This window comes from Panthera leo, chromosome B1, assembly GCF_018350215.1.
Source record: "Panthera leo isolate Ple1 chromosome B1, P.leo_Ple1_pat1.1, whole genome shotgun sequence".
NCBI classification, from domain to species: Eukaryota; Metazoa; Chordata; class Mammalia; order Carnivora; family Felidae; genus Panthera; species Panthera leo.
This window is the reverse complement of record NC_056682.1, coordinates 173,194,975-173,213,988: the sequence shown is the minus strand read 5'-3', so window position 1 is coordinate 173,213,988 and position 19,014 is coordinate 173,194,975. Positions and strand designations below refer to the sequence as shown.

General features: G+C 43.0%; 1 protein-coding gene across 5 annotated transcripts in view; it reads left to right on the top strand.

Annotated features, from left to right (window-relative positions):
* The window catches only part of TBC1D1 (TBC1 domain family member 1), a 215,468-nt gene that overhangs the window by 107,570 nt on the left and 88,884 nt on the right, over positions 1-19,014 (top strand). For all 5 annotated transcript variants that reach the window (XM_042936631.1, XM_042936632.1, XM_042936629.1 and 2 more), the window contains exons 6-9: positions 1,753-1,844; positions 8,230-8,340; positions 14,986-15,114; positions 16,533-16,619. In XM_042936631.1, coding sequence (XP_042792565.1) covers positions 1,753-1,844; positions 8,230-8,340; positions 14,986-15,114; positions 16,533-16,619 — 419 coding nt within the window. The remainder of the gene's footprint in view (positions 1-1,752; positions 1,845-8,229; positions 8,341-14,985; positions 15,115-16,532; positions 16,620-19,014) is intronic.

Here is a 19,014-nt window from a genome sequence, read left to right as displayed (position 1 = left end):
TGTCCAAGGCCTGCAGGGAGGGCTTTTGGTTAGTGATGACTGCTTATTTTACTCCTAAGTTTAAATACCGTTTTGATTCAACATTTAAGTAGTTACAGCACAGTAAAAGCATCTCTGTGTTCTCAGCTTGCCGAAAGAACACCTGAATTGTGCCCTGACGAAACCCATCTGTCTTTTCTATACTCTCACCTTCCTCTGAATTCACTTTGGTATCGAACCTACTTGTGTGTCAAGTGACTTGACTCTTTGGGCAAAGGGAGGCAGTGGAGAGTTTGAAGAGTTGCTCGTGGAGGCAAAAAACACAGTTCAGAGTCTGACTCTGTCCCCGACCTAGCCAATGGCCCAGGGCAAAATACTGGACTTTCCTGTGCCTCAGTTTCTTCATTTATGCGTTGGGATTACTAAACATGGTACCCACTTCAGGGAGTATTTTGAGGAAGGTGATACACGTAATGTTGAGCGTAGTGGCGTGGCAATCACTTAGGAAACCTTGGCTTTTATTTTTAGAGTATTTTCTTGGCAGTAAAAGGGGGGGTGGTGTTGCTGGGAGGAAGGACATCCTGGAAGCTGAGAGGGCCCCTGCAGTTTGAGGAACAGCTTCCACCAGAGCTGTCAGCGGGGGGGAGGGGGGGGGGTGCTCTGCGTCCAGCTGCAGTGGGGGGGCCGGGGGGAGGGAGGGCAGCTACTAATTGGCCTCCTGACTTTTGACAATTGCCTTGCTCCTCTAGACCTCAGCAGATGCCTCTTAAAACAGAGGCTTGATTTCTGACGTTTCAGAGGTGTCCTCTCCCAGCCATCCTTAGCTGTGTAGATGCATTCACAGTGTTCTCCGGAGTGAGTGGCCTTGGCCGGGCACCTGCCGGGTGCCCAGCCTCAGGAGGAGGGGAGGGAGTTGCAGCAGGTGGGTGAGGCGAGGGCTGCCCTTGGAATCAAAGTAACGGGGCGGCAGTTCTCCCACGGTGGTTAGGTCAGCCTTTGTTTCCAGATCTTCTCAGCATGTGTGACATTGATCTCCGGCACCAAGAAAAGGCAAAATAGGATCTAAGCCATGTATGTGTGGAGAAAGCACTTTGTGAAGTATCACATTCTCACTGGCACTAAAATTGTGACTTTGTCACTTTTCCTCCTAATCCTCTGTGATGGTCATCTGATGGTCTTACGACTGTTACTAAGGCAGTGGTGATAAAATGAAAGTTGTTAGCCACATGAATAATCCATTTTATTGGGAAGGAGTCTACCAAGGAAGAGGAAAATGTTTCACACGGAGCCATAGTTGTTTTCCGTTGAGAAGAATCATCAGGGTTTATGTATAATTACTCACAAGAATTTATTTTCTGAGGACAAGGTTCTGATTGTGTGAGGTGTGTTAACATGGTCTGGTGGAGAAAAAAGTAATTTGGAACCACACAGATGCGAGGTAGAATCCAACGTGGTGGTCTTGGGAAATCACATAAGCCTCTGGGTCTCGGTTTTCTTAACTGTACAATGGGGATAACTGAATCCTCTTCATGGATTGTTCCAGTGTTATATAATACGGGCCTAATGTTTATGACAGTGCCTGGCACATAAGGGCTCAGCTAAAAAATGTCCGTTGTCCCCATCGGCGTCATTAACATTGTTACCAAGTAGAATGTCTGCAAAATGTCAAAAGCTTGAAGTAGGTGGCTCAGAACATAAAGAGCTCGAGTATGGAAGTTTTACTCTGCCTTATAACTTGTACTTAGAGTGTTTTCTTGTATCTCTTCTTAATAGGAATGAATTCTTCCAAAACCAAACTAGAACTCCAGAAGCATCTGACGACATTGACTAATCAGGAGCAAGCAACTATTTTTGAGGAGGTTCAGGTAAAGTACCAGTTTTTCATTTCTAGACTGAAGGAAAAGGTAAGCAGCTTACCTGAGAGATGTTACTTATGAAAAATCGCAAACCAGAGCTGTCACAGCTCTGAGGAAGTGGCCCTGAGTTCCTCTTGCTTTGAAGTTAAGCCCCACTCAGAGGTGGGGGATGGGGTGGGAGGTAGGTGAGGGGGGTGGGGGCAGGTCAGATGGCAGACTGACACAAGGTCTTGGTTTCCACAGTGAATGCAACTAACCCAGAAAGAGTACTCCCTTAAAAACATTTTAGAATAAAGAAAGGAAATTCTAGAGTGGAAAGAGCCTCAGCCCAGGGGACAGAAGACCTGGACTCTGGTCCCCAAGCTCTACAAGAGTTTCTCTGCTCTACAAGAAACTCCTGCCAGCCCCTTCCTGCTCGGGGTTTCAGCCCCGAAGCGTGGGAGTCAGCAGAGACAGTATTTTGTACGTGAACTTGGTCATTAACCGTTCCTTCCCTCTTACTCAGTGTTGGACACAAATTTAGATGATGTTATCTACTTAGAGCTATATATCAAACCTAACTGTAAAAAAAAAAAAAAAAAATGCAAAAAAAGCCAGCTCGTCAGTTTTCTGTTAAACCTGGAAACTCGCTCTTGTCCTTGCGCGTAGATGCGGCGTCTCTCCGGGAAACCGTGCTGTGTGTGCTGGCATGCCCGTAGTGTGTTCGTTCTGAATCTTTAATGAGCTCATCAAAAATTTCCTGTCTGCTTTAGCTGAGGGGCATTTTCTATGGTTTCCTGGCACTTTTGTAGGGAGGAAGGCACATCAGAACAAAGGATAAATATTTTTGTGTGGGGAGCAGAGTGAAAGGACCTTGCAGTCAGTAAACCAATCCAGAAGGCCCGTAGCTCTGGGTTCCAGGTTCTGTCTGTCTCCACACTGGCTGCAGGACTCCATCCACCAGGCCCATGATCTGTTTTCTGTTAGCGTGAAGAGTTAGAAGACCTGTCTTTTTCTCTTTAATCCCATTAGAATTCTCTTCATCACCCTTGTTCTCCCATGGTAGGATTGGCACATGTTTGTAGAAGGAAAGCACGGGAAGGTTTTTTACTTTCATAAATAGCTTAGAATGTAATTTTCACAATTTCCACTTGCCTTTAAATTTTGTTTTCTTTTGAATCGACTTGAGACATGACATTTTTTTTTTAAATGTTCGTTTTTTTATGAGAGAGAAACTGAACGGGGGGTGGGGGAGGGGGAGAGGGACAGAGGATCTGCTATGTCAGTGCAGAGCCTGACGTGGGGCTTGAACTTCTGAACCATGAAATCATGACCTGAGCTGAAGTCTGACTCTTTACTGACTAAGCCACCCAGGTGCCCCCTTGTTTTTATGTAAAGGATCTTTAGAGTTCTGAGTACACAGTACTCAGAAAAACTTAGTGTGATTTTTACTTGGAATTCATAATGGACAGTTTGCTTCCGATTGTTAATGCATTTACAGTGGAGGCCGGGCCTTTTCCTCTGGTGTTGGTCTATCTGCTTGCTGGTCTGGTGCTATCAAAGCCACTTCAGGGAATGTCTTTGCAGCAAGCTTAGAAGATGCACATTCCTCCCCCAGTGTGAGTTTTATTTGTTATTTAGACAGCACCATGTAGCACTTTATTACCTATGCTGATTCATCTGACCAAAAACAGTGCGATTAACCAGCATAGGTAATAAAATATTGTCGAGCAATGAGAAATTCCTAATGGATGTGATTCTGAGATTCTCTTTGGCCCGTGTCAGTTTTTAGACACCCAGTACATACGGAAAAGAGATTTTAGAGACGAGTGGAGACAAGGTTTATTTATTTTTAAAAATGCCTGTAGTTAATATCTTGGGGTCCCCAGGTGTTGTTCTAGAAGGCTCTGTAAGTTGATTAGCTTAAAGACCAAAGGAAGGTCACTGTTGTGAAAAGCCAGCTCTTACTATGTCCTCCATCGTCGTAAGTGTGGCTTTTCCTTGAATGATACAAATTTGACATGGATGTCTTCCTCTAACAGCCTGAAGGTTTCATTGAATTATTTCCAATGACCATTCTTGATTCTGAAATGACATTTTATAAACCAAGTCATTGATTTCTTTTTAGGTAGCAGTGCCGGCTAATGTGTTTGAAAATCGTACATTTCAGAACGATCATAACAAAAAAGGTGGCTTTTCAATGTCAGGATCCCTTTTGTAAACAGAGTGGTTAATACGTTCCTTTGTACCGTCTTTCCTGGAGGGTAATTTTGTTTCTGAAGAACTCTCCAAGGGCAAATTTTCATAAGACAAATGGAATTACAATTGAAATTAGTGGCACATGATTATGTAGTTGTTAAAGCATACATAATCAGTGTTTTTGTAAATAAATGCTTAATGCAAAGAAAGAAATGCAGAGCACACAGGACATGAAGAGCAAGCCGTCAGTAATGGCCGTGATGCAGGAGATGGTCGCTACTGCAGGGAGCTGACCGCGAGCGCGCTGAGAGAGCTTTGTGCCCCCTGAGTGTGCTGGCCCGTTAACCCTTTGTGAGAAGACTCATGACACGGAGAGCCACTTTTTAATTTATGAGCTCATGAAACAGGTCGTATAATTTTCCCGCATATCTTCCTGAGCAGGGGGCCCACGGGGTCTTGCCGTCTTCCCATGCTGCCCTGCTGCTGGCTGAGTGAGCCGGATCAGGCGGTCCCCCGGAGGGCTTTCAAGCCGAAGTAGGGCAAGGAAATAAGGCAAGGAAGGGAAGTGCTTCAGAAGCCCAAGTCTTCTCATCTGAGTGAGTGTATTTCAGGGAGTGGCTGAGTTAATGCTGAGTAGGTAAGTCGAGTAGGTTCCTACTCAGAGATGTCAGTAATGGATTAAAGAACATGATTTTTCACAAGTTTTAAAGAGGAATGGAAGAACTTTTTCTCTACTTTGTAAAGAATATCAACTTCTTTGGATTTTCCATGGCTTTAAAATGATTTCATTTAAGATTTGATTATAACTTTTTGAAAAGATGTCAGAATGTAGTGTCCCAAGTGAGCATCATTTTAAGGAGTACCCTCAGAAGACCACAGACTTTCTCAGCATCGTGGTGTTCATTAGTGAGTGTTGGAAATTCAGTGACTTTTACCACCAGTTCATAGGCCCTCTCATAGAAATAAGGTCAAGAAGCATGTAGCAGAATTGGCTTGGTTATTTTTGACAGTCAGTTGGTTTGTATTTAATGAAATATAACTGTAGAAAAACACAAATCGGTGGTGTGTGTACTTCAGTGAATTGTGCTACGATGAATACACCTGTGCAGCCGGCACCAGGATGAAGACATAGAGCGTTTCCAGCCCCTCAGAATCCCCCCTGAGTATTGTCCCCGGGTACCTACTGTCCTCACTTCTGACACTGCAGATTGGTTTTGTCAAAACTAAGTTAATTTTTGACTGCAAAGTGATGTCATCCGGCTCAATTCCCCGTCATTTTCCTCAGGCTTATCTCTCTGACTAATGAAGTTTGGTAAAATTAAATCACCGGTGGAAAGTAATGATTTGCCACGGTGGAGGGTGGTGAAGTCACATGAGAGGTATTAAGGAGCAGGCACTTTGCTAATCACTTTCACTCAATAGAAGAGTAGCCCATAATCATGTTTCAATTATTTTAAGGAAGGACTTATTTCTTAACCTTGTAGGGCATCGTGAACAGTGGCTTCCCTCTGTGGTGGTTAACGAGCCCCGGGACGCAGTCTCCGGCCCTTGCTTTCAGTTTTTAATGGGCAGTGACTGTGTTTGTACATTGTGCTCAGCTGTCTCATGTTCTGTCCCTTTGAACAAATTCTTGTGTATTTTGAGGGAAAAAAGTTTCCTTCTTACTCATTTTTAAGCCTTTATTGATACTTTTGATATAAGCTATTGCACGGAATTTCTCTAAGAAAAATACACTTTTTCTTGTTGAGAACACCTTCAAATATTTAACCAAAGATATGGAAGAAGAAATGGTTCCACTTCTTGGCTGTGTGTTCAGAGGCTTCTCATAATTCCTGTCTGCTCCTCTTTCGTGGACTTCTTCTAAAAAAAATAAGACTTTATTATTATTATTATTATTATTATTATTATTATTATTATTGTTTTGTTGCAGCAGTTTTAGTTTTATAGAAGAAGTGGGTAGAAAATATCGAGTTCCCATATGACCCCTCACACCCCAGCCCTACCCCCAGGCCAGTTTTCCCTGTTGCTAATATTTTGTCCTAGTGTGGTACATTTGTTACTACTGATTAGTCCATATGGATACATTATTATTAACTGAAGTCCTTAGTTGACATGACGGTTAACTTTTAGTGTTGTTACGTTCTGTGCGTTCTAACAAACGTATAACAGCATGTATCCATCATTATAGGGTTATACAGAATTGTTTTTCACCACCCTAAAAATCCTCTGCTCCATCAGTTCATTCCTCCCCCTCCTCCAGTCCCCAGGCTTCCACTGATCTTTGGCTGCCTCCATGGTTTTGCCTTACCCAGAATGTCATCTAGTTGTAGTCATACGGTGTGCTGGAGATTGGCTTTCATGTAACAACATGCATTTAAAGTTCCTCCGTGTTTTTTCATGGCTCCGTAGCTCTTTTTATTTTAGTGCTGAATAGTGTTCCATTTTATGGATGTATCACACTTTGTTTATTCACTGTTGAAGGACATCTGGGTTGCTTGTAAGTTTCGGCAGTAATAAATAAAGCTGCTATAAACATTGGTGTGCAGGTTTTAGTGTGGGCATAAATTTTCATCTCGTTTGGGTAAATACTAAGCAGTGTGATTTGCTGGATTGCATGGTAAGAACATACTTAGTTTTTTATGAGAAGCTGTCGAACTGGTTCGCAGAGTGGCAGTATCATTTTGCCTTCCCACTGGCAATCAATGAGTTCCTCTTGCGTCCTGGGCTTATGGACCACGGGTCATCTTCTTGGGGTATAAAGTTGGGATTGTGGTGCTTGACCGTGCCTTTCCTTTGGTGAAGATCTGATGGAACTTTCTTTGGAAAAAATCCAGTTGTTTCGTAAAACATGTACAACTTCATAACATGAAGGTTCATGACTTGGAATTGAGATTGAGAGCATCTGTTCTAGCTTCCAAGATATTTAATCCTTAAATCTGAAATTTGAAAGAACAGGGAGTCCTCAGTGAAAACAATCCCTTCTAATCATTTGCTATCTTTTCCTTGAGTTACAGGAACAACTTATCATTTTAAATGATCTTTTTCTTAAGAGAGGGAGTACCAGAAGGTCTGGGTTAGTGTTACCTTTGCTTCTAAAAGCTATGGCACAAAGGGTAAAATCATTGTTTCTCGGTTAACTTGGGGAGGAGTTTGCCAAGAGTGTAGCTGACCCAGACTGGATGCTTGTATGTTTGATTCATGTATTACACCCCAACTTTGTTTTGAAGGGCAGGCTAGAAGTTTGGGATGGGGGGAGAGAGGAGGAGCAGGAAAATGGATAATCGTCGTTATGAAAAATACATATTTTCAAGGTTTATAGACTGGACGCTTTGTGTGTCTTCAGAATAAGTCAGGTTTTTCTTCATATTCAGAGAAACAAATACACTAAATTAGACGGTCTGTAAAAACTGAACACAGATATTTCAGATCCAGAGAATTTGGGACCTTGGAGTTTATTTTGTGCATAATCTTCATTTGAACAGATGAGGAAGCTAATCACTTGCCTGTGGTCACACTTATAGGCAGTACCTAGAACCTGCATATCCTGATTTCTAGTCCGGTCTGCTTTGCTACTACCTATACAAAGAATTAAAGGTGTAGGGAGAACGTTCTTAAAAAAGAAAGGGGGAAAAGAAATCCATGCCATAAAATAATGTGTGCAAGTTCACGCCTTGTTGGGCTTGCAAGAAGTGCTTCACGGTGAACATCCCATTTGATGCATATGGAACCATGACCCTGGATACAGTTGCTGTTTTCCTGTGCTTCACGGTGAACATCCCATTTGATGCATATGGAACCATGACCCTGGATACAGTTGCTGTTTTCCTTTCCAGTTCCCTAACCATGAAAATTTATGAACATGTAGCCCTTACGGCTCCGACCTCTGGATGTTTACACAGTTTTTACTCTTTTCTTGTTTTCAAGACTATTTATTTCTTAAATATTTCCACTGTGCCTCTATCCGAAGTGAAATATTTATTTTCCGTATGAGGACATCAGAGGTCAAAAGTGAATCGGGCTCACTGGCTCCATTGTTCTTTTTAGGAAGTGTCTCCCTGTCTAGATAGGATCATTGGTGCCCCCTGGTGAGATGATTGGGTAAAAGCACCCATTGATGGATGGGAGGAAGCTGTTTGTATTTTCAAAGGCGTGGTTTAGCAGTTTTGTTAACAGTTAAAAATAAATGTGATATATTGTTTTTGTTTTTTTTTTAAAGAAATTGCGACCAAGGAATGAGCAGCGAGAGAATGAATTGATTATTTCTTTCCTGAGGTGTTTATATGAAGAGAAACAAAAAGTTCACACCCATGTTGGGGAGATAAAGCAGGTATGGCTTTTTTTTTTTTTTTCCTCTTCTTTTAATTTTACCAGGATGCTGTGTAAAACAAAATCCTGAGGTTTTTTTCTCACGTTCTGAAACTTTTTTTCTCCCTCTATCTTATTTTTATTTCTTGCACATTTGAGGGAAATTTGGGAATACTGAGACCGTGCTTAGAGGAGGTCGGCCTCATGGTGGGAGTGGGGCAGGCACCTCCACAGGAGGGCTGGTGTAGAGCTTCCGGGATGAAATTTAAGAGTAGGTACTGCTACAACAGGCTACTTGACCTGCGGAGAGGGAGCCAGTCTCTGTCACCTCCCCTTTCTCCCTGGTAAAATGGGAATGACGTTGCAGGGTCGCCTTCAGAATCCTGTAAAGTCCCTGGAGGGTCTTTGTGACATAAATGCTACGTGAATGCAGGGAGAACACTTCAGACAAATTAGGTTATGACGTTAGAGACCCTGGCGTGTGTGCTCTTCAGATCTAGAACTTGCATTGATTCCATTTCACCTGAGGGAGGTCCAGAATCTGCCTGCCTTCCTCTCCTGGCCACAAGCATCGTTTAGCTTATCTGTCTCGGGGTGCTGGGTCAGAAGCTGGGGCTACCTGCAGGTCTCTGTCTTCGAAGTGCTCCAAGTCTGGGATTCCGTACACACGGTGCCCCAGACCATTTTCCTATGTCTTTTGGACTCTATGTAAGTCAATTCCTGGTAACTGTTATAGCTTCAGATGTGCATTTTGTATTAAAGTTCCTTGTGAGCCAGAAAATCTAGAGAAAAATCACTGAAGGATGTTCAAAACATCCTTCATTTCCCAAAAGTATATTGCCTTTTAAAAAAAACAAACACGTAACCGACACGTCCTAAAGGCACCTTTAGGTCCTTTAGCGCTCAGTGGCCTGCCCCCTCCCTTGCCCTCTTCCCTATGACACCCCTGCCTTTGTCCAGTTTCACGCGGACCCACACATGGCAGCTCTCCTCAGATTTCTACCTTCCAGTTGGCTCTGGCAATCAGGTACCTTTCCTGAGCTCACAGGGCTTACGTACAGTGTCTGACATTGTTTTTAATCTCCTTGGCCGACTGTAGCATCTCTTGGCAGGGACCCCGACACCAGTGCACTGTGCGTGTGTGTCTGGCCTTCGTGTGTTGACACTCCTCCCTTCCCAAGACGGGAAGTCTTGGGAGTTCAGTGCCCCTCCGGTTCACTCGGGTGGGCCACCCAGCCTAAGCTCACAGTTAATTCTCTACTTTTTTTCAACCTATTTCTCGTCTCGCTTTCATTCTTTTTTTTTTTTTTTTTTTTGGTTCCATTAATAGTTTTTCCCTAACTTGTTCCAACAGGAAATTGATAATTTTGAAATAATTTATAACTGCTAGAGCTAGGGAATGAAGCATTTATGGTGGATGGAAAGTTTTGACCTAAGTACAGACTCATATTTAGGGAACAGAGTAGTGTCTTTTTGATTTGGGCATAGTTGAGTGCAGAGGAGACATGTAATTAATTTTATTTCCATTTGGGAACATCAGAGAATTTAATATAAAAAACAGAACTGTCAGCACTTTGTGTAGAGGATTCTGAACATTCTGTTATCCCATGCCCTCACATCCGTGCCTGTAAAGATGTTGCCCCGATTCCCAGTTGTGGTTGGGTCTCCCCCAGACTGGACACCCTCTTGGGCTCTGAGGATCAGGCTTTTCAGAACAGCAGCTGCTTTTAGAGGAATCAGATGAAGCTCTGAGATTTACCAGGACATTCCTGGTCTCTTTATGCTACGGAGTACTTTAACTACATGGATTTCATTACATTCTTCTTGCACCTAAAAATCCCCATACCCTTTGAAAACATGTCATGACTTGACCTAGAGAGGAGTAGAACCATGGCTTTGACAATGAACTTCTCTGACCACCGGTCTTCAAAAGTGGACAGAGAGAGACACTGAGCACAGGCTCAAGGCTGCACTTCGTTAGAGCCAGTGATCTGTTTGTGCTTTTCAGTGACTAAAGTGATAGTGTTGGATAGCTGCCAGAGGACTCAGTTTCATAAAATAGAAAACAAACTGAATGAGATTTTGTTCTTTTTTTTTTTTTTTTTTTAATGTTTTTTTATTTATTTTTGAGACAGAGACAGAGCATGAACGGGGGAGGGGCAGAGAGAGAGGGAGACACAGAATCGGAAGCAGGCTCCAGGCTCTGAGCCATCAGCCCAGAGCCCGACGTGGGGCTCGAACTCACGGACCGCGAGATCGTGACCTGAGCCAAAGTCGGACGCTTAGCCGACTGAGCCACCCAGGCGCCCCTGAGATTTTGTTCTTATGGAAAAGGTAGAATCAGTTTGGGCAAAGACCTGTAAAGTAATAAAGTTAGAAGGTGTTGCGTTTTAGTCGATGAACATATTATTTCCACTTGTATATATAGAGCTGGTGCAAAAAACTTACAGTATTCACTCATCTGACACTTAATGAATGTTTGCCATGTACCAGACAAGGTTCCAATTTTTTGCATGAATGATTCCATTTCTTCTTCAGCTCTTTTGAGGCGGGTGGTCTAATACCGTTGTTAGGGATGGGGACGTGGGAACAGAAGTCAAGCAGTGTTAGGGAATGGCGGAGCCATTGTGTCTGAGGTCCAAGGACATTATCATAATCATGATGCTTTTTAGGAGCTTAGCTAACAAAGTTAAATGTTCTATAAGTACTTACTGATTTGCCCGGGTCCGTTTTCCAGTAGAGTTTTTTTCTGACATTTTATTTTGAAAGATTTCAGACATGCAGGAAAGTTGAAAGGAACAGTGAACATTCACATACCCACCATCCAGATTATACTGTTCGTAGCATTTTGTAATATTTACTTTCCTGTATGTCTATCTATTATATCACCTTGTTTTTGATGACTTTTAAAGTAAGTTTCTGATATTAATACTCTTTATTCCCAAATACCTTAGTCCGTAGCTACATTTTTAACTGTACTCAGTATTTGTTCATAAGTTTTTGGAGATTTACATCTTGTAAGTTGCACAGATCTTGAGTGTACCATTTGTGGCGTTTTGAGGCCTTCATACATTGAGGTGGCCCAGACTCCCATCAAGGTGGATGGCAGAATGTACCCCCGGACCTCTTTTCTAGTCCTCACTACTTCTCCCTGCAGACAACCATGGTTTTGATTATTTTTACCATAGACTAATCTTGCCTGTTGTAGGACTTTAATGGATGGAATCATACAGTATGTGCTTTATTGTTTCTGGCTTCTTCCACTTCACCTGATGTCCCTGCTCGTCATCCACGTTGTTGTGTGTGTCAGCGCTTCCCTTTCCTTCCTTGTGCCAACACGACAGCTTTTGTCCATCCTCCTTTTGACGGACGCTCAAGCCCCTTCTAGGTGCTAGTTGTGACGAATAAGGCCCCTAGTAGGTACGTTGTGGCGCCACAGGTTGGTGGGTTCTGACCTGAGAACTTAGTGTAGCCACAGAATTTAAAACTTGGCTCCAGACTCTCGTGCCCAGAGCTCGCCCATCTGTCGTGGGTTGGGCCGTATGATGCGGTGCAGTCTGCTCTGGGGACCCAAATTATCTATGAACCAGTATCACCTTTGAAGGAGAAACTTCTAGATGCTTATTTTATTTTATTTGTTTTTTTTTTTTAATGTTATTGAGAGAGAGAGAGAAAGAGAGAGAGAGCAGGGGAGGGGCAGAGGGAGAAGGAGACCGAGGATCCGAAGCAGGCTCTGTGCTGACAGCTGCGAGCCCAGCTCAGGGCTCAAACTCACAAACTCAGGTGAAATAGGACCTGAGCCGAAGTCAGATGCTCAACTGACAGAGCCACCCAGACGCCCCAGGTTTTTATTTTAAAATAAACCAGGAATATATTATTTTCTAAACTGAAATTATACTGGGTATATGATAGACCTAGAAGAGCATGGTGTCAGACGGCAGAGGAAGGAAGCCCTGAACGAAGCAAACAGACGTCCATATGACCTCGTTTAAAAAAGAGAGACCCAAGTGCAGTTTTTCTTGTATGTTTTCTGCTACGTGTCACTGGTCTCCTAGCCAGTGTTTTCTTGACATATCAGAACAATCCACTCAAAATGCTTTTACTTCATGGAAACCTGTGGAGTCTGAAAGCAAGCCCACCGCTTCGTAACTTTGTGGGAGGACCGGCGGTGAGTCCAGGACAGGCCCCTGAGGGTCCTGTGTGGCTCCCTCCCTTTGCACTGGAGGCTGCCTCAAGTGTGGACAGGCTCCTTCTTGGTAAATGATCGCACAGGACCAGCTGCAATGAGTCAGGCACCTGCCCGTGGTGCCTCATGTTTGGCGGGCACTTAGTCACTATTGGGTGAGGGGGTCTGTTCCCTCAGGCACGTGTTTCCCATGGGCCTGCCTGGTGCTCACTGCTCATTCACTCATTCTTCGGTGAGCAAGCATGAAGTATCCAGAGCGTGCTCAGTATACCCTGTGAAAACACAAAGATAAGTGATGGTCTCCCCTGAGGGAAGTCCTAAGCTGGTCGTCATTCTTTTAATGCACATTTTAATTCTTACAGAAGTAAAATGCTGATGAGTAGACAAAGCCAAAAGGTAGCTCTTATCAGAACCTTTCTTTCTCATTTATGCCTTGAAAAACATGACAGTCATAGGTGAATTAGGATTTCATTGTTTGAAACAAGACATGAAGTCTTTGACCAGCAAATAACTGAATAAAATAAAAAAATGCTTGATGACGGAGGAATCAGGGGAAGACGAATTAAGAGACCATCTCTATCCGCCAAGTCGGTAGAAATTCAAAAATCCCCTAATACCATGTAAAAGTGAACTGTCATGTACTGGGACTATGAATTAGTACCATTTAGGGGAGAAAAATTTGACAGTATCTGGTACATGTGAAGACACACAGACGTAGAGACCCAGCAAGGACATTTCTAAGTACTCCCCTTGCAAAACCTTTCACCTGTGTGGTAGGGAGCGCTGTTCAAGAGAGATAAGCGCAGTCTCCTTTGTAAAAACAGAAGGGAATCTGTGTTTAACCACAGGAACATGAACACATTGTGTTGTCATATGGTGAACTGCTACACTCTAACTAAAGTGAGTGAATCAAAGAACATTTGTCAACGTGGATAAATCTCAAAAACAGCATTGAAAGAGAAAAGGTCATTATGGAAGAGTATGTACAGGATGATACATTCATGTAAAGCTTCCACTATACGTAAACCATCATATATGTTTTATGGATACATATGTATATATAAAGTTATAAAAAATGAGTTGACGGACACCAGACTCAGGAGAGGGCTTATTTGTGCAGATGAAAAATGGAGAGTGGCTCCAGGAGGCTTCAGAGATGTCTGTCATGTTTTCTATTAAACGTAGAAAACAGTAGCTAATAATCACGATTGCTGACATTTACAGAGTATCAGGCATGTTCTGAGTGCTCTCATGTGCATTAATTCATCTAATGCTCGTGAGCACTCTGTGAGGAGAGCCCCCTGTGTGTCCTCAGTCTGCAGGTGGATGACCCGAGGGGGCAGCGGGTAATTACCTGTCCAAGGCCACAGAGCTAGGAAGCGGCAGAGGACCATCTCACCCGGGCAGAGCTCCAGAGCTCGCGCTCCTCACTCTTCTCGACACCTGCACGTTCACTTGGCCAGAGCTGGGGGTGGGGGTGGGATTTGTTGTATTAGTCTGTACACTTTGCTGCATGCTTTGAATGTGTAACAACAAAGAATGGTCGGAGTTTAGAGTATTGGAGGATGGGCTCGTTCATGTGGTTTTCTTAAAAAAAAAAAAAAAAATCATTGTCTAGCAGAAAGCAATCAGGCAAGACTCCATAGAGGTAGGAAGCAATTTAATCTAGAGGTTTTTTGTAGTTTTTTTTTGTTTTTTTTTTTTTAATATACCTCTTTGTTAATGAGTAACATTAAACCTCATTTAGCGGTTGGCATCCAAATGCCATTACATTGTCAGCTTCATCTTGTGGTCAGTTAGGGGGACAAGCTTGGGCACAGAGGGAAAGGGTGACAGACACAGTTAGGAGGGAGAGAGGAAGAAGTGGAGGAGACAGAGCTCCACAGAAAGCAACGAGGGCATTAATTTAGGGTGATGGAGTGGATTCTTCATTGATAAAATTTATTTTGTTTCAACCTCTGAGATGCCCCCAAAGATAAATTATAATGTACTTTGAAGAGCTAATAATGGCCACCTTTGTACCAGAAACTCTGCTCAATGCTTTATATGATTTACCTGTTTTAATCTCACAACACAGCATTATGATTAGATCTTCAGGTGGGTCTGAGTTGACAGAGGATTCTAGAAACAAAGGCTAGGAGAGAGAAAGTAACTTGTACAAGGCCAGTTAGTGAGTGACACATCTCTGATCTGACCGCAGAGCCTGAGCTCTCGAACTTTGTTAATTGAGTGGTTTCCAAGCACCTTTCATTTGGAGCGGTCAGAGCAACTCTTCGAGGCAAACTAGTTCCTGGACCTGCAGCCATGCCGTGGAGGAGCAGATGAGGGCACAGGATCAGAATCATGGCCTGGGGCAAAAAGATGCATCCTGGAGACTTATCATTCCTTAAGGAAGGAAGGAAGGAAGGAAGGAAGGAAGGAAGGAAGGAAGGAAGGAAGCTGTAAGTGACTTACTTAACTTTTCATGGTTTCACTTTTTAGACATCACAGATTGCAGCGGAGAATATTGGAAGTGAGTTACCACCTAGTGCCGCTCGACTGAGGCTGGATATGCTGAAAAACAAAGCAAAGAGATCTTTAACAGAGTCTTTAGAAAGTATTTTGTCCCGGGTAAGTAGCATAATCTCTCCTAATTTAAGTGAAAATCACTTTTAAAGAAAACATAAGATTCAGTTCTTTGCCTTTTTAAATAAAATTTTGTTTATTTATTTATTTAGTAAGTAATTTGTACACCCAGCGCGGGGCTCAAACTTGACCCCAAGATCAAGTCACATGTTCTACCCACTGAGCCAGATAGGCGCCCCTTAAATCTTTGCTTTTGTGCCATTGAGTGTTTGCTATAAAATCTAGGAGGGTAAAAGCTTTTTAATGTCTTCTCTGTCTTACAGCAATGTTACTGACACTTTTTAACTTGGTTTAGGTTAAAACCAATTCTCTTATACTCCATGGTATTTTTTGTTTCCCAAAAGGATGTTCTTCATTGGCCGGCCTCTGTGAAGGGCACAGAGTACGGTAAAGTGTGGGTCCAGTTCTCCCTAAGTGCCACCAGGCACAGCCTAGAAAACCATTTACCATCGGCTGCTGCTGGTATGTGTCTGGAACTCTCTGTGGCGGGTCAGTGAACTGTGGCTCTTGGGCCAAACGCCACCCACCTCCTGTTTTTGTAAATAAAGTTTTGGAACCCAGCCACATCCATTCATTTACCTGTTTCCTTAGTTTGCTTTTGTGCAGAGTTGAGTAGTTGCCACAAAGCCTAAGATAAGAGATTTATTGTGTGGCTCTTTAAAACAGAGAAGTTTGCAGACTGCAGCTCTACAGGAAGAACGAAGTATACGTAGATACCAATGTGGGAGTTCCTTAAGAAATTACCTGCTGTGTTCCCCACCCCAACAGGTGCAGATAACCTTTCACGGCACTCCTGAGAAAGCAGAGTTTGATTTTCTTTCAACATTTCACACCATTCTGGAGCTTGCAGTATCTTATAGTTTTGTTTCTGTTTTTGTTTTTTTAATTTCATGACACAATCCATTTAAGTCATACTTAATTGTTTTTGAAAGAAAACTGAATTTTATTTTGTTTGAAGATATTTCTGAACACTTTGCAGCATCCTTAGAGATAATTCAAAAACATCCATTTACAAAACCAGGTGGCCACCTTTGGGACCCCCCAAGTAGAATGTTGTCTGATTGTCATACAGCAGGCAGGTTGTGACAGCTCATGACTTGGGAGAGAGGTGTTGAGTGTGCTTGCTCTAGCTCTTGCTTTTCCTCACAGATTCTCTCTTCTTTCTGCCCCTCGTCCCTGCCAAATGACTAATCCACGAGGTGCTCAAGAACATTTAGGTTGATGTGTGGTTAAGAAAAAAAAAAAAAGACAGCAGTGTTGGTTATTTTAATGCACGTATGTGCTCAGCAGCATTTCTCACTAGATGCATTTTTCCTGAGATGCTTAGCTAGACCACGCTGCTTCTAGCTGATGCCTTTGCAAAAGCCTAAGGGAGCGTAACTTGACTGCTTTTCTTTTTGTAGGGTAATAAAGCCAGAGGCCTACAGGAACATTCTGCCAGTCTGGATCTGGACAGCTCCTTGTCTAGCACATTAAGTAACACCAGCAAAGTAAGCGCGTTTCCCTCTATGTGACGTGGTTCATGCTCATCTGTCACCTGCAGAGCCTACAAAGGGAATGAAGGAAGCCTCCTGTCTTTAATCATGAAAAGTTTGGTGCCGGCAGACTTCTTGGTGCAGGGGGAGGGCTGGTCTTGCAATTCTGTAACTTAGAAGTTTCACATAACAAAGCAGATGGCCGTTCTGTAAGCAAAGAAGCAAGATGACAATTTAATTTTATTTTATTTTAATCCTTTTTAGTGTTTATTTTTGAAAGAGAGGAGACAGAGTGCAGGCGGGGGAGGAGCAGAGAGAGGGAGACACAGAATCTCAAGCAGGCTCCAGGCTCTGAGCCATCAGCACAGAGCCTGAGCGGGTCTCAAACTCACAAACCTCGAGATCAGGACATGAGCTGAAGTCGGACGCTTAATGGACTGAGCCACCCAGGCGCCCCAACAAGATGTCAATTTTAGACCATTAAGAGATAATTTATCACAACGCAGCCAATGGACTTCTTTCCCTGTGTTGAAAATAATTGAAATTGGGAACACCTCAAGAGTGGGTCTGGGAGTTCCATGAAATATGGGACCTGAGTTCCTGAACGAACTTTACCCTTGGGCTAGCTCTGTGATTATAATGAAATACTACTGTTTTCATAAATAGCTGAGCTCCACCCCTCGCGTCCGTCACCAAGCACGGCTTTGTGATAGTGAGCAAGCTTGTGGTTCTGTTCAGCAACAAACCTGTGTCTCTGTCCTTGTGTTAATTTCTTACTTTCTAGACATTTAAGCATTTTCAGCTTTTTTAACCACCAGAAAGTGAATTTGGGGTTTGTGCTAGGGAGGCCAGCTTTCCTTCTGCTACCAGAGCTCTGACAGATGCAAATGAGAGGGAAGTTTTGTGGAGGCCGGCTCCTGACCACAGGAACTCTTAAGTTCTTCTGAGTTTCCTCCTGCGCATGTGGCTTTCAAAGTTTTTAGACCATAGCCAACAGCAAGAAACTCATTTAATGTAGCAAAATGATTCACAAACATACATACACACTTATACCCAAAATTAAAATTTCACAAAACAATATTTGCTGTAGACAACCTGATACATAATGTTATTTTCAGTTGTTTTTTTACTTTAAAAATGTCTATTGCTTGGGACAAAAAGTCTATTACTTGAGAAACACTGCCTTGAAAGGGTGCTTCTCAGATTCTCAGGTGCACCTTTAATGGGGTTCTGGTGAAAATGCAGATTCTGATTCAGTAGACCTGTGTGGGGCCTGAGATGCTGCATTTCTGACAAGCTCTGAGGTCTGTGCACCGCTCTCCCCCCTGGGGAGCGAGGCCCTAGACACCAGTCTTCTGAATATGATTTTCTGAGTTAAAATCTAGTGGGACAGAGCATCATCTGACCTCCATCCACCACATACTGGTTCTACCCCACAGTTTATTTCAAGTTTGGAAATGGTATGGTTTATCTGCCGTATACAGATGAGTGGGACAAAGCCCCTGCCCTGAGGAACTTATCTGGGAGATGACGGATACTCAACACCAGCATCAAGCAGAATATAGTAGGAGCCCTGAGAGTTTCGAATAAGACAGGATGGTTACTTAGCAGTCCCGGGAACAAGTGGAAGGGAAGTTATTTTGATCAACGGAAGCACAGAAAGCACGGGAGCAGGAGCAGTGGTGCTTTTGAATTTCATTTTCAAGTATAGGCATTCTACCTGTGGCAGTGGACAGGGAGAAGCATTCCAGACCAGTGCAAATAAAGATAACCGTGACGTTCATGTCACTCCAGTGACTTTTCCAGGAAGTCTTATTGTTTGTTTTGCATTCTTCTCCAAAGCCCAGATCTAGGAACACACATGTAACTTGAATTTCTAGGTAATCTTAAGAGAAACACAACTTTCAGAAGCCACCTGTTTGAGTTGTGTGTGGGAGGATCTTTATGTGTACTTCTTTACATCTTTTTTTATCCTGAGATTGAGAAACTATTGTAAAGATACTTTTTTTATGTAATTGGATCTTAACCCAGAAATTGATCATCTAAGAGTTGAGGAACATCCGAGTGGCCCTTTTAGGTGTAAGATTAAGCTGAGGATTAGCTCTTTCCTGTAATTTGGAGGGATATTAATAAAAGTTGAGATGAACAGCCTTGCATAATGGAGATTGTTTGCTATGATGTATTGTCTTAGACAAAATTTTATTATTTTTTTTAAATTTTTTTTTAGCGTTTATTTATTTTTGAGACAGAGAGACAGAGCATGAACGGGGGAGGGTCAGAGAGAGGGAGACACAGAATCTGAAACAGGCTCCAGCCTCTGAGTTGTCAGCACAGAGCCCGATGTGGGGCTCGAACTCACGGACCGCGAGATCATGACCTGAGCCGAAGTCGGCCGCTTAACCGACTGAGC